This window comes from Lepidochelys olivacea (assembly GCF_965140295.1).
Source record: "Lepidochelys olivacea isolate rLepOli2 genome assembly, chromosome: 3".
Lineage (NCBI taxonomy): Eukaryota > Metazoa > Chordata > Testudines > Cheloniidae > Lepidochelys > Lepidochelys olivacea.
The window spans coordinates 155681937-155708004 of record NC_140413.1 but is presented as its reverse complement, the minus strand read 5'-3'; the positions used below and the strand labels follow the sequence as shown (position 1 = coordinate 155708004).

The 26068-nt window shown below is 41.6% G+C and overlaps 2 protein-coding genes across 2 annotated transcripts; one reads left to right on the top strand and one right to left on the bottom strand.

The window, feature by feature from the left end:
* Window positions 1-1109: 1109 nt before the first annotated feature.
* TRMT61B (tRNA methyltransferase 61B) lies at window positions 1110-9803 on the top strand. Its single transcript, XM_084624650.1, has 7 exons — window positions 1110-2341; window positions 3108-3210; window positions 5903-6093; window positions 7457-7548; window positions 7962-8200; window positions 9401-9481; window positions 9681-9803. The coding sequence occupies exons 1-7, from the start codon at window positions 1460-1462 to the stop codon at window positions 9746-9748; spliced, it is 1656 nt and encodes a 551-aa protein (XP_084480776.1). The 5' UTR covers window positions 1110-1459; the 3' UTR covers window positions 9749-9803.
* A 13-nt stretch (window positions 9804-9816) lies between these two features.
* On the bottom strand, window positions 9817-21472 carry SPDYA (speedy/RINGO cell cycle regulator family member A). The gene is made up of 6 exons (XM_084624651.1): window positions 21193-21472; window positions 19884-19942; window positions 19505-19590; window positions 16214-16385; window positions 13167-13467; window positions 9817-10097 (listed from the first exon to the last, which is right to left on the bottom strand). The coding sequence occupies exons 1-6, from the start codon at window positions 21419-21421 to the stop codon at window positions 10009-10011; spliced, it is 936 nt and encodes a 311-aa protein (XP_084480777.1). The 5' UTR covers window positions 21422-21472; the 3' UTR covers window positions 9817-10008.
* Window positions 21473-26068: the final 4596 nt, after the last annotated feature.

The window sequence follows — 26068 nt, the reverse complement described above, 5'->3', positions numbered from 1 at the left end:
TCATTGCAGATGGGGGCCTTATAATTCATTCTGAAAAATAAAGACAATGTTCCAGCATAAACAAAAACCTTAAATCTTCAGAAAACGTAGTCAATCCCTGACTTCCGGCCTAGTGATTTTGCAGTTGTTCCTTCTTCACCATTATGCATTGTAAATGTAAACAAGCTTCTAGACAAAGTTATATTCAAATTTACAACATATTGTAATTTTCTTTTGATTGTATGTTTTTGAAAAATATTAAATTGCAGCAGCATATCTGTCTTACCTATGTTTTGTGCGAAACTGTTTTGCTAAAATAAACTTACAGTATAGTTTGTTTAAATCAAAATGTTATGTTTCATGTTTTTGTCTGGCTGAACAAGAAGCCAGATTTTAACTATATTCATTCAAATTAGTTGTTACTTCCAAGGTATGTTTTTTGTTTTCTTGTTTTGGGGGGGGAAGGGGTGTGTGGCAGCAACTATAAGAGGGTAAAATACATAATAATCTTAGCATTCATATAGCAATTTTTTATCAAAATACTTTAACTGGATTTTGATTAATGTTTGTAATCTTCAGGACAGATTTGAGAGTCAGTTATTCCCCCTTTTTATAGATGGGAATGTTTATGGGATTGTATTTCAAATCCTTCCAAATCTCGTTTACTTAAGAACATAAGAACTGACATACTGGGTCAGACCAAAGGTCCATCTAGCCCAGTGTCCTATCTTCAGACAAAAAGAAAAGGAGGACTTGTGGCACCTTAGAGACTAACACATTTATTTGAGCATAAGCTTTCCTGAACTACAGCTCACTTCATTGGATGCGCATCCAATGAAGTGGGCTGTAGCTCAGGAAAGCTTATGCTCAAATAAATGTGTTAGTCTCTAAGGTGCCACAAGTCCTCCTTTTCTTTTTGCGGCTACAGACTAACACAGCTACTACTCTGAAACCTGAGTCTTCAGACAGTGGCCAATGCCAGGTGCCCCAGAGGGAATGAACAGAACAGGTAATCCTCAGGTGATCCGCTCCTTGTCGCCCACTTGTTCCTACTTGGAAGGAACCATCTTTGCAGTCTGTATCCATTTTAAAGCAGTTTTAAAATCTTTCCCCTACATGGTTAAAGGTTTTCATGGGTCATTTTCAAAAGCTCACGCTATTAGGGTGAGGGGGTCCAAGGAACACAGGGCTGTCTGTGAACAGAACAGCAGCTGCTGGACCCCAATCCGATCGGCGCTGCCTGGGCCATGTGGGCAAACACGTGGATCCGGACGGTCGCAGGCTTAATACAGACGTGAGTCGCTCTGTTGGCTCTCGTGGTCCCTGCAGGGGGAAGGCAAAGGCGAGTCCGCCTGCGCGTGAGCCCAGCCCCGGGAGGCCAGCCAGCAGGACAGGCTGGGCCGGCAAGCAGCGCCCGGGCCTCTCCCGGCCGCGGCAGCTTTGTGTGCAGCGCCCCCGGCGCCGTGCGGAGGGCGCAGCCATGCTGCAGTGTGCCAGGCGGCGGCTGAGCCTGCAAGTGCTGGGAAGGGAGAGTCGGGCCCAGCAGCCCGCGCGTGCGGGCCCGGAGAAGACCGCGCTGGTGCCGCAGGGCGGGAGGAGGCGGGCGCTGCTGGGCAGGGGAGGGTTTGTGCCTTGCAGGTGTGGGGCTAGCGATCGCGCCGGGGCAGGGGGTGCGCCGCCCCTGCCTTCGGCCCATCGTCCCCGGGCGGTCAGAGCGCTGTGTTCCGGCTCGCCCCGGCAGGGAGATGGGGCCGAGTCGGAAGAGCAGGTCGCTGCCGCCGTGTCGCGGGTCGCGGACTCCCCCCCGGCGGCTGCCTCGCCGGCGGACCCGGGTCAGGTGCTGAGGAGCCGGAGGAGGCCAGCTTGGGAAAGGGCCCTGTCTCCCCTGGAAAGAGTGAGCCGACTGCTGCCGGAGGAGTTGCTCTCGGAAGAGATCCGGGACATACGGCGCGCAGACCAGGGGGAATCGAGGCAGGAGGACGGCAGTGAAAACAGCGACTCTCACCCGCTCCAGCGGCCGGCTGCCAGTAGGGCTCCCCCAGCACAGCCGCAAAGGGATGAAGACAATACGCCTGTTGACACCCATAACACGGCGGCGAAAGATGGGACTTTCCAAGTCGGGGACTTGATCTTAGCAGAGTTTCGCAGAAAAACCTACATGGAGTTTAAACATATGCGTAACCTGACAGCTGTCGGGAAATTGAATAGCAATTGGGGAGCTATTAGCCACCTGGATATCATAGGCAAGCTACCGGGCCAAATGTTTAGGACTTCTAGTGGGTTTCAGTTCCTGATCAGGAGACCAGCCTTAGAAGATTTTGTGCTGTTGATGAAGAGAGGACCTACTATCTCATATCCAAAGGTAAGTCACGGTTGCGCGGGTTGTCAGTTGTTGCAATGGATGTTGCCACAACTGAACAATTTTAACTTAAAAACCGGTTTAAACAGCAGCCGGTGGTGATTATTGGTTTTAAAAAGGCAGGACCGCCCCCGGTTCACCCAGCTACAAGATGGGTGCCCGAGCCATTGGGTTAAGGTGGTGAAGGGTCCGATGAGCCATGGGTTTAGGGAACTTTGATTAGGGTACAGTTCCAGGCTCTGGAGATGTTTTGGATGTCTGTTAAGCAGCCCTTCACATATAAAAGTGAGGGTAGTCCTAATTGAAAACCTTGTTAGAGATGCAGTCTCTAAGGGAGAGTCTTCTGATGTTAATTTGCATATACAAGCATTTTCAGTTTAGGGAAACAGCAATACAATTTAGACAGCTTCCTTACTACTAAAAAGTCAGTGTTTTACAGTGGGATATTTTAGCTTTCACAATCATGATTTGCCTCTTGTGTTTTAATATATTAAGGAGTCCTGTCATTCCTGTATTAGTGAATTACTTCTTCCTATTAATATTTGCTCTGTTGAGCTGAATAGCTGCAGGAGCTTCAGGTGGTTTATGCGATTGCATAGTGATTTTCAGAGACACCACATACTCACACCTCCTATTGATTTCAATGGAACCTAAGAGTACTGGGCACCACTGAAAATCAGGCCATCCATTTAAGCAATATTCCAACATATTACTGTTTGAATATACAGTATAGAAAATATTGGTTTTTTACTTCTCTTTTAACCCTTAGGATATTAATGCAATGCTGATGATGATGGATATCAACCAAGGAGACACTGTGGTGGAAACTGGTACTGGGTCTGGTGGTATGAGCTTGTTTCTATCAAGAGCAGGTAATTTAGATTTAGCAAATTTAGGAGTTTATTTGAGAAGGAACACAGATAATACTAGTATAACAAGTGTTACTTTTCCATTAATAAAAGAAACTTGAAGTCACTCTCTATGTCCACTTTCAGGATTTGCTGTGACTTTTCAGATTTATATATACTGTTTACCTAGAGTGAAATTTAGCACTGTGCAGAGGGCCAGCACATAGCCTATAAGCCATTTAAGCTGCATTTTGATGTCATGAGGTGTACAGGCCTTGTGCTGATGCTTATATGGGGCTGAATTTCACTCCATGTTTTTATCATTGCTTCATTGGTATCCTTGGATTGCCTTTCTAGCCTCTTTCTTGCTATTCTTGGGTTACTCTTTCCTCACTCCTCTTTGATTTTGTGTAGGTAAGTAGACGGCATCGCTGAAGTCGTGATCGTAGGGGAGGAGTAGCTCTGCTATTAAGGTTAAGGCTTGCTTAGGCCACGTCTACACTGCAGTGGTACAGCTATTGCACTGCAGCCATGGTGCTGTAGCATAGATGCTTCCTGCACTGATGAGAAGGGGTTTTTCCATTGATATAGTTAATCTACCTCTTCGAGAGGCACTAGCTAGGTCCATGGAAGAATTCCTCCATCAACCTAGCTGCATCGACAGTGTGGGGTTAGGTTGGCCGAACTATGTCACGCAGGGCAGGACCATGAAGCCGAAATGGCAGTGGTGGGGCCAGGATGATATGGGAAGAACTAGTTGCCACATTGCGAATGGCATCAGAGCCAGCACAAGAGTCCCAGCCAGAACAGATCATTTATTTTCTGGGATAGGCTTGATGAATTCTCCTGCATTAGAAATGATAAACCAAGTCTGCGCTAGGCACTGAGGACAGGTATGCGTGGCACAGAAACTCACTGAGATCAGGGTGAGGTATAGTCAGTGCATGGCATGGTACACAATGCTGAGACTGTACTGGGGAGCTGAGAACAGGAATGCTTGGTGCTTACAATGCTGAGGCTAGGGCGAGGAGCTGAGAACCAGCAAGCTTGACATAGGCCCACAGGAGTTGCCAGATAAGGAGGGCAGGATAAGAACAAGCTTTGAGAGGAATGGACCGATAAACACCTATTGTTTCAGGCTGTATCATCTCCACCATGGGGTGTTCTCATTCAGCTGAGAACATTTCTTGAATGGGCTACTTCACAACTCCATGAGCTTCCTGTGAGGAAGAGGGAAATGTAGAACCTCTTCCCTATACAGTGGACCCAGATGTAAGGTACAGATTCTGGACCTCCACTCTCTTCCCACTTCTGTCTGCATTCCTCACAACCTTCTGTCCTCCCTTTGGCCTCAAAATTTACCAGGGGCATGTAGTTTTTTTTTTCTACAATTTCAATGAATAAGGGATCATCTTCAAAGTGGTCTTTGATCTTTGGGAACTCAGACACGCTGACAGAATAGAACCATAAGGGCGGGGAAGGTTGGGCACCTTCCCGTCCAGTGACATATCTGATAACGGCCAGAGAGTGGAACCATTGATGCTTTCCGCCCTTCCTGCCCCCTTCCCTACAAATATCCCCATATTCCTCCCAAATTCTTCTCCCAGCCTGGTGGAGCAGCCATAGAGAAGGAGCTCCTTTACTCCCCATTCTTCACTTGAGGAAGGAACCTAGAACTCCCCTCCTCCCCTCTTCTGCTTCCAATAGTAGAAAATGAGCTCCCCAGGTTCCCCTTCCCCCACAATTGCTGCTGCTCCTATGGAAAAGGGGATGTCAGAGTTGTGCAGAGGAGTGGGGAGAAAAGGGGATCCAAGTTGTGCAATGTTGGCACAACACTTAAGTAGTCCACAGACACCTTGTGTTGACCTTCTGCACAGAGGTGAATTTCAGCAAGAGAGCCATGCTTCTGTTACTGTGAATGTAAAACCAACCCTGACTTAGACACACCTTCATTTCCAGTGCCTATGTTTATCTTTCCTGAACTCCTGTATCCACTACAGAGCGAGTTAACTGAAGGACAGAGTGTCTGGGTGAGGCTGCTGTTTCACTCCTGGAGACTTGCACTCTGATGTGGGTTACAAGTGAAAATTAGTGCATTGGGTTTCATTGTAGTCTCTCTTTGGCCACTGCTTTAATCTTGCCCCAATGTTAGGCATAACTGAGGCTATGCCCTGCAGTTGCTGTGGGCATAAACTAAAAGGTTCCTAGTTCTCATTAATGTTCTCTTGTCTGAAGAGGGCTACATTAATGTGCATTGGAAACCTTTTAGTTTGTGCCTGCAGCATCTGCCCTGGAGAGATACAGTGCATAACTTTATTGCAGCAGTGTAGACGAGCTCATACCATTGTTGGCAGCTTTAGCAGAGAGATCAGAGACCGAAAGGACCATAGAGATTGAGTTCCTCTCTTTTCACTAGAGATGCTCTCTCCAGGTCAGGGTTGAGACAAATGGTTCTGCCAGCCTCTGCTGTACCTGTTCATAGAGTAGACAAATCTCGGCCTCCAAGATATTAATTTGGCACTTTTTACATGCACAGGATCTCTTAAATTTAAACCAAAATAAATTGTAGTTGATACTTTTATATAATTTGCTAGGGTGAGGAAAGGGAGACATTTTAGACTAACCCGTGCTGTTGTTTACTTTGATGTTTTTAACCTGTTAACTTGAATCAGGAAAAAAAAATAGTAAATTTAGTGTGTTTTTCATTTGCTTTAAGTTGGGCCTCGAGGACGTGTTATAAGTTATGAAATCAGAAAAGATCACCATGCGGTAGCTAAGAAGAATTACAGGCGCTGGCGTGATGCATGGGAAATAGGACATGCAGAAGAGTGGCCAGATAACGTGGATTTCATTAATAAAGATATTTTAACAGCTGCTGAGGATATGAAATCTATAACATTCGATGCAGTAAGTCTTTAGTAGAAAACTCCGTACCTTAAAGAGATTGGCATCTGATATTTTTTTTCTGATTAAATAAAAAGCAATTTTCTTATCCTCTCCATTGTGGGATTTCCCACATCTAGCCTAAGCATAAAGAAACAGCCAAGCCTCCATTAGCAGGGATGGACAAATCCCATTGTCAGCAAGTGTCTTTGAAGGTCTGGTGCATCACGCTCAAAAGAAACACTGATCTGTCTATACACTTACTCCTTTCTGTCTTATAGGAGAAAGCACACTTTGTCAGTCTCCATTTGCAGTAGTACAGTTGAGAGGGAAAATAGATTTTTCCACTGCTGAACTAGGCACGTGCTTTGTATGTATTAAGTTCAAGAAAAATTGGAGAGTTATTTGTACTTTGAATGTGTTGTTTAAAAAAAATCCTTTTATATCACCTGTGCTCCTGAATAAAATGTTACTACAGTCTAAACTGAAGTAATGAAGGGTATTGTTAATTCCTCTGTCTTAAGGCTGTAACTTTTAATATTTTCATGCAAAGTATGTAAACAAAATACAGTTTTGGTTTTTATATCCTTATTCTTTTAAATTGATGTGTTTTACAAGAATTGTTTGAACGCATATTGTTCCAACATAAACAGTGGGAAGCTAGTTAATGCAGTATATTATATCAGTCTTATTGGCTCAACATAAATCTTTAGATTAAACAAATAAATGAAATTTTGTTGACAAGTTTATGTGCACAGATACAAAATGGCCAGCACCTAAAAATATAATCTGACTCAGAATCTTGGATATAACAGTTTTAGTCCACAAAACAGGTATTCTTTATTTGCATACTCATTCTTTATTTGAAGTTTAAATAGGTTCTTGAAGAGGGGTTGTCAGAGTTTGCTGAGATAGAAGTCTCATGAGTTAAACATCTGAATTTTAATATTTAATAGTATGATTATTTCATTGCAAAATATGGTTTGAATATTAACTTTTTTTAAAGCAGATATGCAAAAATCAATTACATGCAATCTGTTTCAGGCATTAGTTTTTTTTATTTTGCCAGCATGATATAGCTTAACTGCTGGATGGTTTGACATTAACCCACGACTACTGTATGTTGGTTAAATATGAATAGTTCATTTAGTAAAAACTACCAGATCTCAACACTTCACTTGGAATGCAGTAAAACTGAAAGGTCTAAGAGTTCAAGATTTTATTTATTTATTTTTAAACACATGGATTTTAGGCCTGCATAATCTGTTCAGAGGCTGGAATAAAATTAATTTTCCATTAACTAATTCATTGTTTTCTGCTTTTGTTGACTTAGAGAAACTGATTTATGTCTATTCAGTTTGGTTAATAATTAGTTGTTCTTCTATAGGTAGCTTTGGATATGCTTAACCCTCAGATTGCTTTGCCTGTTGTGTATCCAAATCTTAAGCAGGGTGGTGTATGTGCTGTATACCTAGCCAAGTAAGTATTAAAACCTGGCATTTATAAATTTGTTTCATACAGACATCAGATAACTGTAGTTTTGTTAAGCATGTCTTTATGCATAATAGATTTTAAATATAAAATGTTTATTTTTTTAACAGTTTTCTATATTTGTTTTTCCTGTAATACTTTGAGATGCACTCAGTACAAGTCCTGCAGTCTTTACCTTAGGCAAAATTCCCATTCGGGTCAGGGGGAGTTTTACCTGAATAATGTCTGCAGGATAATTGCCCATGTTCTTCAATGCAGTTGCTGGGTTATACTAAAGCTGATGGCTTTGAGTTCACCAAGAAGTGAAGACCACAGTGCAATGCACAGGTCCAGGACTAGCAGTTGTATAAAAGGATCTCAAAGAAAAATGTAACACTATCTCTCTTGCATTTCTCTGAAAGTATCACACAGGTTATTGATCTGTTGGAAGGAATACGGACCTGCAATCTCTCTCTTTTATGTGAAAGGATCATTGAGGTGACTCACAGAGATTGGTTGGTACTACCTGCTAAGCGGAAGGATGGCAGGTTAGCCCCAAGAGTGGAACCTCAACAAATTGTAGATGAGGAACCGCAACCAAAAGAAGGTGAAGAACTTCCTATTCAGGATCAAGCAGTAGTTGGAGAAAGTGACGATATTGGTAAGGAGCTACCCTGAATTAGATATGTATTGCACTAGGAGACTAATGTAAATTTCCCGCCCTTTGAAGAGAGATTCTCCCTCACCACATCTGTTTTGAACAAGACATAACTGAGAAGTCTGTCACCATTTCACATACCCATCCTCTCCCACTCCCAAATCTCCTTACATCACTTCAGAAGTACAAATATCATCCACGTTTATGAGCCAAAGTTATCAGCTTGTGATATATGCAAGCTCCATTGGTCCATACCAGCATCTGCTGGTTTTCTAACACCTTTCCAGAAGCATTGCTGTTGCATGATGCAAAAGTATTAGCCCGTGTTTAATGGACAGAGACTTGCTGTTGGTGTGGTTGGCTTGCAGTATAACTTCTTTCTGTAGTCTGAAAGCTGCAAATCTGGGTCTCTATGCATGAAACATAAACAGACACTTTTTTGTTACTTTTATCATATAAACATGAGGGTTTTTTGAGAGCTAAAATCTAATCCTGTAAAATACCATTTTCTGTTTTTCAGACACTTCCTGATCTCCTCACCCCTAGCTCTTTTACTACTTCCTATGAAAAGTACTAGGAGTAGTGAAGCTGAAAGTCTGGGTTGTGGAGAACAGGCTTAGCACCCAAGTCCTCTTCTCCTACAAATTAATTTTTTCTGGCTACAATCAATATTTTTTGGGAAGCTCTTTCCTAAATTTTGATTGGCAGCAATATTAATGGTAAATATAAATGTAAACGAGATGGCCTTTTAATAAATCCAGTTGCAAATTAAATACATAAAAAATAAATTCTAATTGGCAGCCCAATCATGCTAGTCAGTGAAATTTTTTAAACTTGAATTCAGGAACTATTGTCTTAGGGTAGCTCCCACGTTCAGACTATTGCTGCTTTTTGATTATGATGTGTTTTTAGGACTGTGTATAGCAGACATTAACCAAAACAGGATACTATTTCTGCAAGCTGCAGCTCTGGCAAATTCAGACAGTACAGCTCATTCTAGCTATAGATTTGTGAATATAACAAAAGAGGTTGTCTGTACTGATGGATGGCTGCAGAGCAGCCTGACAGGAGTAGATGAACAAAAGAGAGAAAGGCAAGATATTAGGGAAATCAGTATTTAGACTTAAAACACTCTCATCTGATGTATGTAAATGTATTTATTTTTTACCCGTCAGGAAATATATTTTTATTTTAATTCAACAGAATCACTTTCTGATTATGTCGAACCATATGGTTCAGTGCCTTACATTGCGAGACCTTACCCTTGGCAAGCTGGTCACACAGGTAAGAAATGTTTGGGAAACGTTTTTATAATCTAAGACTTGTTAAATAGTATTGTATTTTTCACAAACACTCGCTCTTTGTAAACTAGTATTTTATCATTGACATAATGAAATGATATAACTAATAGTAGTTATCTATTAAATGCACACTGAGGTTGCTGTGGCAATAATATATATATATTTTTTTCCCCTCCAACTAGCATTTCTCATCAAGATGAGGAAATATAAAGTGGCATATCCAGACACTACTCCAGCTGGCAGCTGCTAATTTGAATTACTGTACTTTCCCAGAATAAAATTAAATGTTGTAAATGGCTGTTGAATTTTGTAGACTTGTGAATTTTTTTTAAATTACTACTTTGATTTATAGTGAATGTACATTTTTATATTCAATGTACAATCTAAAGAAGGGATGCTAATGAAATAGTGAACTATGGTACAGCTACACAATACTGTTAAACATTTTCTAATTGATCTGGCACTGAGTTTGGTATTCTGAGCTATGTCTAATAACTCTGGTCAAACATTTCACTCTTCATTTCCTGTAAACCAGTCCATGGATTTGTCTTGATTCATGCAGCTATTCGTTCTCCCTTTGGTGGATAGGCTGTTGCAATCTACCGGAAATTTAGAAAAAGAAAAGAAAGGAATTTGTTTACATAAGGGCAGAATTTGGTCTATTGTATTCTTACCTCTGCTACATGTGCAATTCCTGTTTGCATTGTTATGTACCAATCAATACTGATAGCCTTTTTTCGGAGCAAAATGTTTGCACTGCTCTACATTGAGTCAATAGAAATGCAATTAATGGAATTTTGGCCCTATTATACTTATTTACTACAAGGCACTGTTTACACAAAGAAAAAGACCAGTTATTGACAAGATTTTCCTTGCTATACCTCTGTCAATCAGGGCTGAAGATGGATTGTTTGGCTGATAGTGGTCAGATCATTTTCAACATCATTTCAGAAAGCACGGCTACTATTTGTTAGAGGGAGAAGTGGAGGGATGGTACTGTGGACAAAGCATAGGACAGAAGAGTCAGGAGTTCTAGTTTTAATCCCACCCCTGAAACAGACTTCTTATGTAGTTTTGGAAAAATCAGTGCCTGGGTTTCTCCCTATTTAAAATGGATATGCTAAAATTTTTCTACCCTATGGGGTATTGTGAGGTTGAAAGGAAAACCATCCACTGGGTCTAGACCACTTAAAATACATTAGAAATAGTTTCAAGTATTACCACCTTCCTCAGTTCTTCTGTCAGTTGTGGGTATATAAATAATTTCTTTTAAAACGTTTTTCTCATTTGAAGCTGTGTGGAAAACCCACACAAGCAGAGCAAAAGGACTACTTGTTCCAGGGACACCGTGAACCTGACTATATACAAAGTGCTATCAAATGCATGAAGTAAATAAACTAAATTTTTTCCTGATCTTTCAGATTTAGTAATCTTACCTCTTATCTGTAACAGTAGTAAATTTTAAAAAATTGGGACAAGTGTGATTATAGTCTCAGATTGAAGGCTCTGTGTAAGTGCAAAGTATTTTAATAGTGAGCTGAACCTGTGATATGTCCTACTGGACTCATCTGCCTAATTCCTTTTCTGTTATAAATATCACACAATTGAAAAATTTTCCGGGTTTAAAGAGCCCCTTAGAATTGGAGCAGTTTACGGACAATATCAAAACAGTAAGTATAAAACTCTGTAGGAGTCCTAATGCCAAATTTCAATCCTATTTGCACGAATGGAAAAATGGATATTAAAAAGAATTTATTATGTCCCCAATTTTTATTTAGATAAATTAATTCCACTCCTTCAAAGATATATGCATGTATTTAATGTTTCACACTGTGAGTAGTGCCCAGTGGTTAAGCGCATGTGTAAATCTTGGTAGATTTGGGCCTTACACATTTTTATAAAATGAATCTACCAAAAGATAACCATCTAAGGCATGATCCAGTCTTAATACTTAATTTAAAAATGAACAAATACCTACTTTATGTTGGAGACTTCTCAGATACAATAAAAGCTATCCAATATTTTGGGGTGGGAGGTGGGTTAGAAAACACACCACAATTGATTTCACAAGTGATCGAGTTCAGAATATATATATGATAGAGGGCTGCACTGTTTTGTTTTGTTTTTTTAAACCCTGAACTTGTGTTGCTCACAACAGTAATCTTAACTCAGATAAGCATAATTTATTCTTATTGTTGCTTCTAACAAACAGGAAATGTTAGAAAGGAATTTTCAGAATTAATTTGAGAAATTAATAGTGGACAGCTTCTTGCTCATCGTAGTATATATTCATCAACAGTATGCTGAAGTCAGTGAGTAGTTATGAATAAAAGTTAACAGGATTTGTCAACTCCCAGAAGAGTTAGAATTGAGAACCCTTCAACATCTAGTTAAGTAGACAAGGATAATTTCAATAAACCTAGAACATCTTTAGTTCATTCAGCCACAGAGTGTTTAGATTAGTACTAACAAGAAAGGGTAATTTGCAACAAAAATCATAAAAATAGTATTATTGTGATAGTAAATTTGTCTAACACGACTTCAGAATAATTTGGTGAAACAAAACATACTGCTCTTTATTGCAAGTATGTAAAGAACCATGGAAGGAACTCAATACTTTTGCAAAATATGCCTTAAGATAAAACATTAGTTGTTCAAACAGACAGATGCGCTTTCTGATAGTAAAACGTCTCAGAGCTGTCTCCTAACAAGGGTTTACTCAAAATACACTCATTTATTTTACTAAGAATAGCACACAATCTGGATAGAGTTCTGGTTACAAATGGGATTGTTCACTGGCTGCACAACACTGCTAAATCCTTGGACGTCAAGAAAATTGATTTAATAAATGTTCATAACTAAAACATGCTTGGCACTAATTAGCACATTTGTTGGCAGTCTCTGCCTAGATGCCTATATAGCCCCCATTCCCATAAATTTGAGTCTTAATAGAGAGTCCAAGGATTTAATAGGCATGAAGACTACTCTGTGGTCTTATTAGTACAAAAGCTTCACCACACTGCTCTGCCAGCGTTTTTCCAGGTTAGAGATAAGCCACCTTGGCAGGGCAGATAAAAGCTTTTATTGCTGCTATCTGTGCTATCCCAGTTCTGTAGATAAATAAAGCGATTGAGATTCTAGTCTCCTTTCACAAGCACTACTTTCATACTTTCCAAAACTGACATGCAAGTGGAATATGAAGTGGTTTGTTTCTCACTTTATATCAAGTTGTTGGTTAAGTGATAGATCTCTTACATACAGAAGAAGGGAAAAGCAGAGGAATTTAGTCCCACTTTGTACAGAACTCTGCAGCAGAGGTGTGTGCTTTATAAATGCTGATATATTAAATGTGCTATACCAGTGGTTCTCAAACTTTTGTACAGTGACCCCTTTCACATAGCAAGCCCCTGGGTGCAACCCTCCCCCTTATAAATTAAAAACACTTTTAAATATATTTAACACCATTATAAATGCTGGAGGCAAAGCAGGGTTTGGGGTGGCGGCTGACAGCTTGCGACCCCCTCCCCATGTAATAACGTCAGGACCCCCTGAGGGGTCACAACCCCTAGTTTGAGGCCCCTTATACTATACAGATAAAGCAGATTCCAAGGTAATAAATATATACCTAAACCAACTAAATGAAAGTGACTTACAAAACTAAACTCTACCTTGGGAATAACAGCAAGGAGAAGGATCAACTAGCATTTTTTCAACTGGGAAAATACCCTTCAATTCTTGAGATCCATGTTGCTCCATCATCGCCAAAGTCCCAGTGGACGAAGATGATGAGGATGATAATCCCAGTCCTACAAATCTTCCTTTCTTACCACAGAGCGAACAATCTGCTGGTGTGGCGCTTGGTCCGCGGGGCAGCTGCACTTCATCTCTGCTGTAATTTCTGACAGCCCCACTGTGATGCATGGAACGTTCTCGCTGCCATATATAATGTGATGGAGCAATAGCCATTACCTAGATTAGAAAATCTTACTTATGTATGGAACCAGTGTCAGAAAAAACAACAAGCAAATACTATACAACTGAAACTGAGAAAAACCTATTTCTGTTTCTAAGTACACGTTTATCCTGGAAGATGGTACCTCTGTATGAAACTGAACATTACAGTGGAAAGAACAAGTTTGAAAATAGCTCCTCTGTGCAAAAAAATTTTTGGTGACCGAATAATCACTAATTTCTAATTGATGTAGGGATTCAGGGAAGAAAAGCCACACTCAGTTTCCATCATATCTGTGTCTGAGAAATACACATCATTGGTTTAGAGTGGTAGGGAAGTTAGAAGTGCACTTTGCTGGCTGAACCGCTCTGGATGACAATTAAAATTCCCTTAACTTTACAGTTTAACAGTCTTCTGCCATTCCACTTATCCAGTGTGACCTGTATCATGCTTTCCAACAATTGATGATGCCATAGTTTCAATATGGAGCTTCCTAACAGAAAAAGTAGGTAGTTTGGGGAATTGTTTTGTTTCCTCAGTCTTAAATCTGGTATCAGTTCTCGCTGTGCTAGGGTGTAACTGTGCAGTTTCACAATATTTAGTGGAAATAGATAAGCTCCCATCTTTTCCAGATCCAAACAAAATGTATTTCACTGCTTTCTACAGTTCAATCCCCCATGTCATAACAGGGCCCTTCCTGGCAGTAGGAATAAATCCAGACAGAATACTAAGAAACAGTATTTTTCAGGGTGACTTTTTTTTTTTCTCTGTTAAACTCAGGTTTGGAAAACAGGATGAAATAATGTAAAAGCAATTAAGCAGTTGTTAAAACAGCTTTAATTTTTAGAAATAAAAGGTAAAATCCTGGCCTCACTGAAGTCAAATGGAGTTTTGCTGTCGAGTTCACCTGGGCCCGGATTTCACCCAAAGTATTGGATTTTTATCGAATAATGAAAATTGACAATTTTCCAAGTAGTTTGAAAAATGAAATAATTCTAAACTGAATGAGGTGACTTCCATAATCAGTTTCTTCTTTGCTGCAAATTCCTTCATTCAGGACCAATAGTAAATAGGGTATTTATATAAAACACAAGCACTCTGGTCAGCAAAAACTCATGCAGCAACTTTGGTAGTGAATGCTCAATGGCACAACGTAAAACTTTCCAAGTACAAGGTGGACTGCCTATGTGGGCAAATCTTTAAAAATTTGGATATGGAGTTTGAAACAGGAGTTTACCCTAACAGAGGCCTAGATCCACAAAGATAGTTAGCAAAAAGAAAAGGAGTACTTGTGGCACCTTAGAGACTAACCAATTTATTTGAGCATAAGTTTTCGTGAGCTACAGCTCACTTCATCAGATGCATACTGTGGAAAGTATGTGGAAAGTGTAGAAGATCTTTTTATATACACACAAAGCATATATAAAAAGATCTTCTCCACTTTCCACAGTATGCATCCGATGAAGTGAGCTGTAGCTCACGAAAGCTTATGCTCAAATAAATTGGTTAGTCTCTAAGGTGCTACAAGTACTCCTTTTCTTTTTGCGAATACAGACTAACACGGCTGTTACTCTGAAACCTGAAAGGTAGTTAGGCACAAAACCCCAGACTTAGGCACCTAATGGCTTCAGTCCCAGTTTTTGGCTCCGCTGCGATCCACAAAACTCCCACCAAGCCCTGTAGGAGCCTATACTCATTCAGCATCTAAGTTTTCAGGGTAAAAGTTCCCGAGGTGCCTAAGTTTCTGTCTCTGGGCATGCACATTGCTGTCTCACACTAGGTATCCAGGCACCTGTTTCCTACCTATGTGCCAGAGCAATTTGCAAGCTAGGGGAAAATATACATTCATCCCCCTAAATCATGTGAGGGGCCCAATCTAGAAGGTGTGCTCATAGGCCACCTACCAGAGGAGGTGGTAGTGGTGCCTGGCTTATAACATTTATCTCAGTGGTAAGAGCACCCAGTGGGAGACTCAGGTTCAATTCTTCCCTCTGCCAGAGTGGGAGAAAAGATGTGGGAGAGCCCTGTTCAAATCCTCTCTTCCCTTCTTGCGGGGGGGGGGAGGGGGGATTGAACCTGGGTTTCCCACATCCCAGGTGAGTGATGTAACCACTGTGATAAAAGTTATAAGGTGAGCAGCACCATCTCCTCCTCTGGCCATTTTGTGTAGAGTGAGGCAGGTGCCTAACTCATTCCTCCCAAAAACTATTTAGGCACCTAAGCCACCTGACTCCTAGGAGACAGGTTCCTACATGTGGATTGCTAGGAAGAGATAGGCGCTTCCCTGAAGCCCAGATTTAGGCACTTATCTCCATGACACCATTTTGCATACCCCTCTCATTGGCTAGCTTAGGCAGCTCCCCATCTAACATGTTAGCTTTGTCGATTGTATTTTAAGGTATCTATCTCTTCCTATTCATTATATAGGGACCCTAGTCACCTAATTTAGGTTTTGTGGATTATGGTGTTATTCCTGTGATTTTACAGGCACCTAGAAGTTAGGTGCCATGATATTCATAGTTGCAAGCCTAAGTCCCTTTCTGAAGCCAGGCCAGAGTTCCTAAGAATGCATATTAAATGCAAAGGAAAATAATCAGTTTCAAAACAGAATAGGCAAATCATTAAATTTCAACTGCTTTGTTCTCCTTAATCCCTGGTTTATCAATACATTTCTGTTAAAGAAAATGTATTTAATATATATCAGACCAGATCCTCAACTGGTATAAATAGCTCAAGAATCGAATGCATGAAAAGCCTACCTACCTCTTCACAGCAACGTCTGCTTACAATAGCCCTGTAGTCAATTCTACCCCAGAGCTGGTCTCTTAACTTTAAGAAATTAGGGAAAAGCTTCCGCCAGGTTTTTCCCAAAGCCCATGGAAAAATTTCATACTTTGACTCTTCATCATCTTCTTCAACTGTATTTGCGAGATACCTACAAAAATATATATTAAGGATCTCCAACCTTGAGTCATCACATCACACGATTTTAACTTTATACACCTTTAAAATAATTCCTTACTTCCACTAGTTTGGGGAAATTTGCTACCAAAGTTTAGACTTCTCCCAGGATGAGAGGAATTTTCTGGTTTACTTCAATCTATATAATACAAACGCATGTGAAAGTCATAAAAATTGGCTTTGTACTAACGTCCACTAGATGGGCACATACATGAAATATAATCCAGTTTCACTGCTTTTGCCAAATCAACAGGGCATCCTCACATTAAAATGAATAGTTTTTGATTGACTCCTTAGGATATGAGGCACAAATACATTGTCTGAGGTTTAAAAGTTTAAAGAAAATGTCAGTGATAGATCTGCTTCAAAACTAAGGCCTTACAGGCCTCGTCTACATGTAAAAGTTGTACTTCCTAAACCACATCTGTTTAGAAACCAGGCAGCAAAAAATATTAAACATTAAGAAAGCAGCAAAATAAATAAAAACATACAATAGGTACAACACCATTTGTAAGGGGAACCCACTTTTTTAACATCCACATTTCTCCATTCTTTCAGAAAATTATATATCTTGTTCCTTGGTTTTCTCCCTCCTATCCCCTCCAGACCATAGGCAAATATTGTTACCTCCTATCTAGAGCCACAAAACCACCACAATCAGCTATCAGTACAGCTTGCTAAAGGGTCATGAATGTTTAGCAGTCCAGATATAGAAATCCAGGTCCACAAAAGGACCGAAGCACTTAACTCCTCACTTTAGGTGCTTAAGTTGAAAATTTAGGCACCAATGAGGTCCTCAAAACCCCTGGTTCAGCAGCCACTTAACCCAATAAGCACCTAAATTCACTCAGCATGTAAATTTTCACTGTAAAAGTCCTCTACGTGCCTAAGTTTCTGCCTCTGGACATGCACACTGCTGCCTCACTCTAGGTGTCCGGACACCTAAGTCCCAGTGACATCCTCTAACCAGGTGAAGATAAGTGTTCCCCTGCCTATTTCACTGCAGGGCCAGTGGGATTAGAGCACTCACTCTGGATGTGAGACTTGGGTTCAATTCTCCCCTCTGCCTGATCAGGTGAAAGGATTTAAATAGGAATTTCCCATCTCTCAGAAGAGTGTCTTAGCCACTAGCCTAGGGGATATTCTGATGTGGGTTGCTTGCAGTTTCTCCTGTTGAAGCTGTCCATTTTGGATAAATATTTAAATAGTCATTAGGCCAGAAAGAGAGTGAGAATGATTCTATATCCTGGAGGATAAGGCACTATTGTGGGAGACCCAGAATTGAGTCCCCCTACTCCAGTAACTGTTGCCATCTTTGCCACTTGGTTTCACACGTTTGCTGACAGCAGAGTCATGGAGAGACACAGGAATCATGGGTTCCATTCCAGGCTCTGGAAGGGAGTGTGCTCCAGAAGATACAGACTGTTCTGCCCATTTCCCTGAAATTTGACCCCTTCTGCCCTGTCTGTCTCTTCCCCACCACTGGATCCTTGTTGCAGTGCCATTCACCCTGTCTACCTAATCCAGTCTCCACTCCTCAGGCTTCTTACCCTAGTCTCCTTACCCAGACAGTCCCAGCTCTCCCCCATCCAGCCCCAACTCCTTACCCCCCAACCCCCATGCCCTGGCAATACAAGTTCCCCCTTCCAGCTCCTCATCCAGTCTGTCCCTCCTCCCCGCTGTATCCAAGTTACAGTCTCCCTCCCAAGGATTCTCATCTAATCTTGGTCTCTCTCTCTGCCTGTCCCCGATTCCTTTTTCCAGTTTCTTTGCCCAGAAAGTCCTAATGCTCCTTCCACACCCCAGCTCCTTGTCAGATCTGTCTCTCTTCCACCTCCTGCTCCCACTCCTCCAACTAGTTCCTAGTCCCAGTCTCCTTGTCCAGCCAGTCCCAGTCTCCCGCTTTCCCTAGTTCCTCATCTGATCTCAGCGTTTTCCCCAGCCAACTGGCTCCGAGTCCCCCAGCATTTCCCCCAAAGGCTCCTGTTCCCAGTCCGCTTGCCCAATCCATCCCAGCCTCCTAGTTCAACCAGTCCGAGCCTGCTCTCTCCTCTTCGGTTCCCAATCTCCTTGCCCAGCCAGTCCTCACTGCCCACCTTCAACTCTCAGTCACAGTTTCTCTCCCCGTTCCAATCCCAGTCTCACACATTCCTTGTCCCAATCTATTCCTTCCCTCTCCCAGGTCTGGTTTGTCTCCTCTGCATTTGAATCAGACATCTTTCTCCATGCTGCCTGGGTCCCAACAGATTGAATGGCACTGTGATAAAGACGCAGTGGTGGGGAAGAGCATGCTAAGAGCACAGGAGCGAGACAGACTCCCTTCCTCTCAGTTCCAGCACCCAGTCCTACCCCCAAGCCAGGAGGAGCCATTATAGGGAAAGGTTTCAGAGTAGCAGCCGTGTTAATCTGTATTCACAAAAAGAAAAGGAGTACTTGTGGTACCTTAGAGACTAACAAATTTATTTGAACATAAGCTTTCATGAGTTACAGCTCACTTCATCCGATGAAGTGAGCTGTAGCTCACGAAAGCTTATGCTCAAATAAATTTGTTAGTCTCTAAGGTGCCACAAGTACTCCTTTTCATTATAGGGAAAGTTGTTCTGAGGCTCTGTAGCCCTATGCTGCACCATGCTCAGTTGCTCTGTGGGGAAGATGCAGGTGCAGTCTTGTCAGCTAGGAGCTGTGAGAATCTTGAGCTTGCTTCATGAGAGCAGAATTTTTGGAGATTACAGGTGCTAACATTGATGTGTCTACTGAACAACATGTATGAACTCTAATTTTTAAAGGCTTATAATTTGGCCATATTTGAGCAGATTTTCACAGGGATGGCAAAAGGCACTCCCTTAATACAAAGGCAATCCCCCTGCCAAATTTCAAGTCCCTGCTCCAAAGCCTGGGGGTGCTATTCAAAGAAAAGATTTCAAGAAGTTTTTAACCTGGGGAAATTAAATGTATTTTTCTCTAGCCCACTCATATGGGGAGGGGTTGTGATGTGAAACCTATCCCCTATAGAATCCTAGTTTATAAATCAAAATCATTAATGGAATAAACACAGAACTAAATAAATGAAAAAAATATTTCAAGAATACTTACAGAGCAACAAAGAAATTAAGTCTGGTGTGCTCATTTATACTGAAGCTAGCCCTCTTGAAATAAACAAAAGTCATTGCCAAAAGATACTGTTAGAAAAACAAAATATTAAAATAGAACATTAGTATTCTTTTGTTTTCTGTATAAAATTTCCTAAAAGGACGTAGCATCTTTTAAATCTGTTTCTGACATCACCATAAGATTATATTTTATTAATTTCCCACCCTCAGAAAAGTGTAAATCGTTTCCTGTATTACTTTGCCAGAAGCTATGTGAATACATTAGAAAGCAGAATATGGTTTATGTTCATATTACAATATCAAGTGATTAAAAGTAAAAGACGCAAAAAGTGGCCTACAAACCAAAACAATACCAAATTTACCTTATCTGCAATTTTACAGCAGCAGTCCATCCATAGGAAATCTTGAATGAGATCATCATCTGTAACAAAAAACAGCGGTGATATTTCAATAGAAAAAATGATTTTTTTTATTGGGGGGGGAGGGGAGGAAGCATTTGTTTCTACAGATATAGATACAGATGGGGATTTTATCAAGCCAAAGAAAAGGATATCGGCTGGACTGATCAGTAGGGAGCAGAGCAGCTGACAGAAGAGATACGTTAGGCTTAGAAAAAAATCTGAATAAAAGCAAAAAGAGAAGCCATAACAAAGGCAAAGCGGAGAACACAAAGAACCAAATTCTGTGTTAACATTAATGAGTGCAACTCAACTGAAAGCCACTGTACAGTGTTTGTCTCTGTTTATTTTATTCCCTGCACTCTTAATGGGTTGTATATAATTTACACTATAATTTACAATTATTTCTGATTAACCATACAGTTTTGAGAATCTCTGCACTCTGACAACCATTAGTAAGCAAGACAAGTTTGATTGTTTGCCCGATCAGTGTACCACTTTTAATAACCATTCTACAAATATGAAAATTTACTGTAATTGGCTACTATAAATTCTCTGGTCTGATTGACTCCTATACTCAACATTTTCAAGTCAGCAACAAAACAGCTTTCCTCTATTTCTCACATTTTTCAGATGAAGCAGAAAAAACAACAAAAATTATATGGAAGAGAGAAAAATACTAACTTCTCCAAACTCCTTTCTTCCTTCTACCTTCATTCCACTTTCCACCATACATAACTACAAGACTTTTCTTCCCACAATAATGTATTTGCTTACAGTGGTGGGAAATCTAGCCTCTTTCAAATCTGTTTTGAAACATAATGTAAAACAAATGTATATTGGCAAAAAGAGCTTTGCTGACCTGCAGGGTGGGATCAGGATGAAGGAAGAAATAAAAGGAAAAGGAAGGAGATGTGTAGGAAGGGTCAAATGATTTTTGTTTTATCTTTAAGCAACGTATTTTCAGCAGTTTGACAATCCTTTTGTAGTTATATTTTATTTAAAATGTAAATATTTATACATTGAAATATAACAGTTGTGCTGGAGGAATGGAAGTGTTTTCAGTTAACTGAGGAATAATATTCAGCCATTTCAGTTTAGTGGTCTGAGTACTCACTCTGGCCTTAGATTTTATTCAGACCAGGATGTGGCTGTTAATGTATGCATGAGAAGCACTCTCAAGTTATTATATTTAGAAAACATAGTTGCTTATAAAAAGTATTTTAGCGTTCAATCAACACATTTTACTCAAAACATATAACTGTTAACCTACCAAATAGTTTAAAGAAAGCAGTCATTTCCTGACGCTGAATAACTAGACATGCACCTTTTGGACGTTTAGACTTATTACTGTGCACATCTTTTTCACAATTTTCCTGGCTGTCTTTAAAAATAGGACGTTTTAGACTAATCGATTTTTTTTGCTGGTGTGATCTAGATGCACTCGACTTTATATGAACAGTGACAGTGCGAGGTGTCTGACAGACCAGATTATGTCTCATTTTTGTAATTGAAGATTCCTGTTAAAATAAAAAAAGACAATATTAACAATACAGATGATATAGAATAGTTGCAAAATAAAAGGCATCAATAAATCTTTTTTCTATATCCATTTTGGTGTCATGAGAAACCATAGATATAACAAAAAATTCATACACAGTTGCTTTGCAGACTCCCTCTCTGTAACTGTATTATTTAGCCTAAGCATTTTCATGTATAGTTTGTATGGAAGATGAAATACAAAATAGTTGTATTTTAATAACATAAGTCCCAATCCTGCCAACACTAATGTAAACAATTTTACATACGAGTAGTCCCACTGAACTCTGTGGCAATTCACATGCATAACGTTACTCGGGTGTCAGCATTCGCATGATTGGGGCCACAATGTGGTATAGTGAGCAATATAATGCACATTCTATTTTTGCTTTTCTGTACCACGCAGATTGTGTGGTCATCTTGTGAAAATAAAATAATAGTTGGCATTATAGTGCCCATAGTCAAAGATTCTCTCAACTTTATATGAAGTTTTGTAATAAATATTTTCCCTGTAAGTCATCTGTATTAAACTGCACAATATGTGACTGTACTAGATAAGTATTGTGTGTATTAAAGATTGGAATTTGAAACTTGAGTTTTTACGTGTAAATATAAATATGTGCTCATGAATGCTAGAGGTATATTAAGTTGTATACAGATTTGTCAATACATTTTGCAACTAGAATTTGGACTGAGATCAGCAATTTAACTTGTATGGACTAAAACATTTCAGCTGGATGCTACCTACCTGTACCAATTCAAATTAATGATGTGGGGTGAAATTAGATTTAACATCTAAACCTAGTTAAATCGTTTGCTCCCACAATTCCTATTGGAAGACTATTGTTCCCGAACCTCACTCCTCTGACAGTTAAAAACATTCTTCTAATTTCCAACCTAAATTTATTCACTGCCAGTTTATATCCATTTGTTCTTTTCCCAACATTGTTCTTTAGCTTAACTGTGTGCTCATAAATAATACCAATGGAATTAAATTATTGGCAATTTTAACAAACTATTATTAAATTCAAGCACCACATAATGTTACAACAACAGTAAGGTCCTGAACTATTTTATAACATTTGTTTCTGAAGTGTTGCAAGTACAGCTTGGACAGAGAAAACTCCCCCTTAAACAGATTATCAAGAAAGTCAAGCTTTTCAATAAAGTGAGGTTGCATACAATTTCAGCTTCAAGAAGATACCAGAGTGAAGGTGAGCAGAATATTCTTGGGTGGAGGGTTGGAGGGAAAGAGAAGTGTAATAACCTGGCGAAGAAAAAAAAATTGGGGGTGGGAGAGGTGAAATGGTCTGTTAATCACCGCAATAGGAGGAAGAAGGGACTGCTAATCTATAGGAAAAGAAAGGAGCAATCTTTGGTAGCAAACACAAGGGGAGGGAAGTGTTCTTTAGAGAGGGTGTTAATACCCAAGAGAAATTATCCATCTCTCCCTTACCCCCAACATAATCCTCTTCTCTCAGATTTATCCCTGCACAAAATACAGAGATTTCTTAGAAGAGCAGTTTGTGCAGAACCAAAATAAGACACAGGCAGGGCCTCAGCTCCTGGAGTCATGCGATTACATCAGAATATGAGTGTTTTTTTTTTTTAAAGTAACTTTCTAGCCTGGTGGTTATGAAATTAAGTTGGAGCCTGGGGCCCAGGTCTCACTGATGTGATGACGTATGTTCGAGGCTACAGAGGGCCTGAGACAGTGGCTCAGAAGGGTGCGAATGTCCCTGTGCGGCTCAGTGGGACGTAGCCACCAAGACCCAGTGCTCTGCTGGGCCCTGCCAAAGCCACTCCAGCAGCAGGAGGAGAAAAGTGCAGCAGGCCCAGCCCAGCTGCCCTCGCCAACATACACACTAAAGGAGCCCCATGCCCCTGCTGCTCTCGGGAGAAAGGGGCCCCACGAGAGCCCCAGGACCCCAGGGTGAGCTGCGGCCTGGCCGTGTGCTGTGCCCGAGGCCCCAGACCGCCTGACTCCAGGGCTGAGTTTGCCTGCTGGAGGGGCAGGAGGCGGGGGTGACCCTCCCCCTCCCGGGGGTACTGTGGGGTGGGGGCGTTGTTCCGAGTGGGGACAGGGCGGAGATTGCTGAAACAGTTACCTCAGGCTGGGCACCCCAAGCGGGAGGGGGAGGTGGGGAACCCAGCTGCCTCCCAGCCTCCCTCCAACCCTCACCGCAGAGACCAGCCCGAGGATGTTCTGGCTGGAGGCTGCCCAGCCCACCCCTTGTATAGCCAATCCGGGCAAGGATAGGAGCAGCCTCGGCCAATCAGAACACGAGGGACTCGGCCTCATGCCATCCCGAGGCGCCAGGCGGTTTGGTTTCCCCTCAGGCCCTTTCCTGGGGGGGGGGGGGGCAGAGGCTAGTGTCACCCAATCAAAAAAAGGGAGAGCCCTGTTGCTAGGCAGGATTGCAGATGGAAAGGCCACAGTCAAGTCCCGCCCCACCTTGCCAGTCTCCCAGGCCCTGGCTGTAGACAGAGTTAGGGACCCCCACACCAGAGTGCCCGCCCCAGGGGCTTCTGGGCAACTCTCTGCAGCTCCTCCTCCTAGTAGACAGGGGGCATCATGACACTCCCTTTTCCTGCTCTGCCCCTGCCCAGCTCAGCCTCTCCAGCCCAAGGCAGCTCATGGGCGCTGGGGCAGGGAAGAATGGACCAGCCACGAGGATCCTGTGCAGGGAGGTTGGGTGACAGCAGAGGATACGCGGATGAGAGGCTGGGGCAGAGCAGGGGGATGGGAGGTCGAGGGTGTAATACTTAGGGACCTTTGGGAGAACAGGTGGCTGGTGCTTAGGGGTTGCAAGGAGCAATAGGTGAAAATGGCTAAGATGGGGGTTTATAGAGTTTAAAGCCAGAAGGGATCATTAGATCATCTAGTCTGGGTTACTGGGGTGCCACTGGTTAGGGGTGCAAGGGGGAATGAGGAGGTGCTAGAGGCAGAATAGGTTGGAGGCTGGGTGTTAAGGACTAAGACAGAGATGGTGCAGCATAGTGGGGCAGAACAGGGAAGTGACTAAGTGCCAGTGACAGAAGGGGCGAGTTAGAGGCTGGGATACAAGGAGCAGAAGCTGCTGTTCAATAAGGTTTGGGCGGGGGGGGGGGGAGGGGAGGTGCTAGAACAGAGGATTTGATGTAAAAGGGAGCAGGGCACTATTGAGATTTGAGTGAGGTTGAGAGTCCAAACAGAGTAAAGTAGGGAACTACAGTTTGGGGAAAACACAAAGGATGTGTGGGAACTGAGACTTAATAGGAGGGGTGAAAGAGGGAGACCTTTTGTTATGTGGGGGAAAAGGAAAGAGATCTAAGAATGGAAATCTGTGTAGAGAGGGGTTGGAAGAAGGAACCCACTGAAAAGATGAAGAGAGAGCATACAGGGGAAAAGCAAAAAAGGGTAAAGAGCATCTAGGACAGCAGTTTTCAACCTTTTTTCATTTGCAGACCCCTACAAAATTTCAAATGGAGGGGTGGACCCCTATGGAAATCTTAAACAGTCTGCTGAACCCCAGGGGTCCACAGACTACAGGTTGAAAACCACTGATCTAAGAGAATGAAGGGGACAAGAAATCTGAGGGATAGCAGATCCAAGGTGGGGAGGTACAGAAATTTGACAGGGGGTTGGAGCAAGACAGGGAGAGAAAGATGGTCATTGAGTAGAATCCTCCCAAGCACCCCCTGGTGACCTCAGAGCAGACCTGTAAGTGGACCCTCACCTCAGTTTCTCCTCTTGGTTCTTCAAATAAACTTCACATACCTGTTTTGTCTATTCACAACACTGCTTCTTGGGGTCTGGATTTATTCAGAAAGTAAACTTAAAAATGAAACTCAAAGTCCATCTGTTTACCTTCTTATTGAGGCACTCCCATGCCTTTTCTGCCTGTAGTCTCACTTCCCAGTCTCCCTGTGCAACACTCCAACCCCTTCTCTGTAACTTCCTGTCGATCTCATAGGGGAATCACTTGATTCCTGCTCAGGTGTGCCAACTTGGAAATAAGAGTTGGCTGATCCCAGATCTCTAGCCTTTAAGGGGCAAGCCACTCTATTAGAGGGATCAAGGAAACATTTAGAGGAAGGTTGGCTGTAAAAAAAATAAAAGTTAAATCAGAAGGATATCAGACACTGGAAAAATGATGAGAAAGACAAGCAACTACACTCAAGAAAGAAACAGAGGAGAGAGCCCAGGATAAAAAAGGAGCAGGTACTTGTATAGTAACTGGAGTTCAAGATGTTTTGTTCCTCTGGCTGCTCCATATTAGAAGTGCCCATGTGTTTTAGCTTTCAATCAGATTTTTTTCATCAGCAGTGTCCACAGGTCTGTGCCGTACACACCCTCATGCTCCAGAACGAGAGTATATAGGGAGGGTGGAACCACCACTGCTCCAGTTCCTTCTTAAACACAGTCTGAAGAAGAGAACTCCGAAGCAGAGGAGAAAGAAGGGCAGTTAGTGGTGCACTCATAGGGAGAAAACATCTCCAAGAACTCCAGTGTCTGTATAAATAGTCTCCTTTTTCGAGCTATTGTCCCTGTGAGTGCTCTATGTTAGATGACTCCTGAGCAATATCTCAATTACGGAGGAGGGTGCTGAGAAATTGAGTTTAGAATA

What these genes read in the sequence shown, in the direction of transcription:
- TRMT61B (XM_084624650.1), top strand. Translation starts at nt 1,460, where the DNA reads ATGCTGCAGTGTGCCAGGCGGCGGCTGAGCCTGCAAGTGCTGGGAAGG. An exon ending in CTACTATCTCATATCCAAAG is followed by an intron (nt 2,342 to 3,107) that starts GTAAGTCACGGT and finishes TTTAACCCTTAG; the next exon opens with GATATTAATGCAATGCTGAT. An exon ending in TTGGCAAGCTGGTCACACAG is followed by an intron (nt 9,482 to 9,680) that starts GTAAGAAATGTT and finishes CCCTCCAACTAG; the next exon opens with CATTTCTCATCAAGATGAGG.
- SPDYA (XM_084624651.1), bottom strand. Translation starts at nt 21,421, where the DNA reads ATGAGACATAATCTGGTCTGTCAGACACCTCGCACTGTCACTGTTCAT. An exon ending in TGCTTTCTTTAAACTATTTG is followed by an intron (nt 19,943 to 21,192) that starts GTAGGTTAACAG and finishes TTTTTGTTACAG; the next exon opens with ATGATGATCTCATTCAAGAT. An exon ending in CTTAATTTCTTTGTTGCTCT is followed by an intron (nt 16,386 to 19,504) that starts GTAAGTATTCTT and finishes ATATTTTTGTAG; the next exon opens with GTATCTCGCAAATACAGTTG.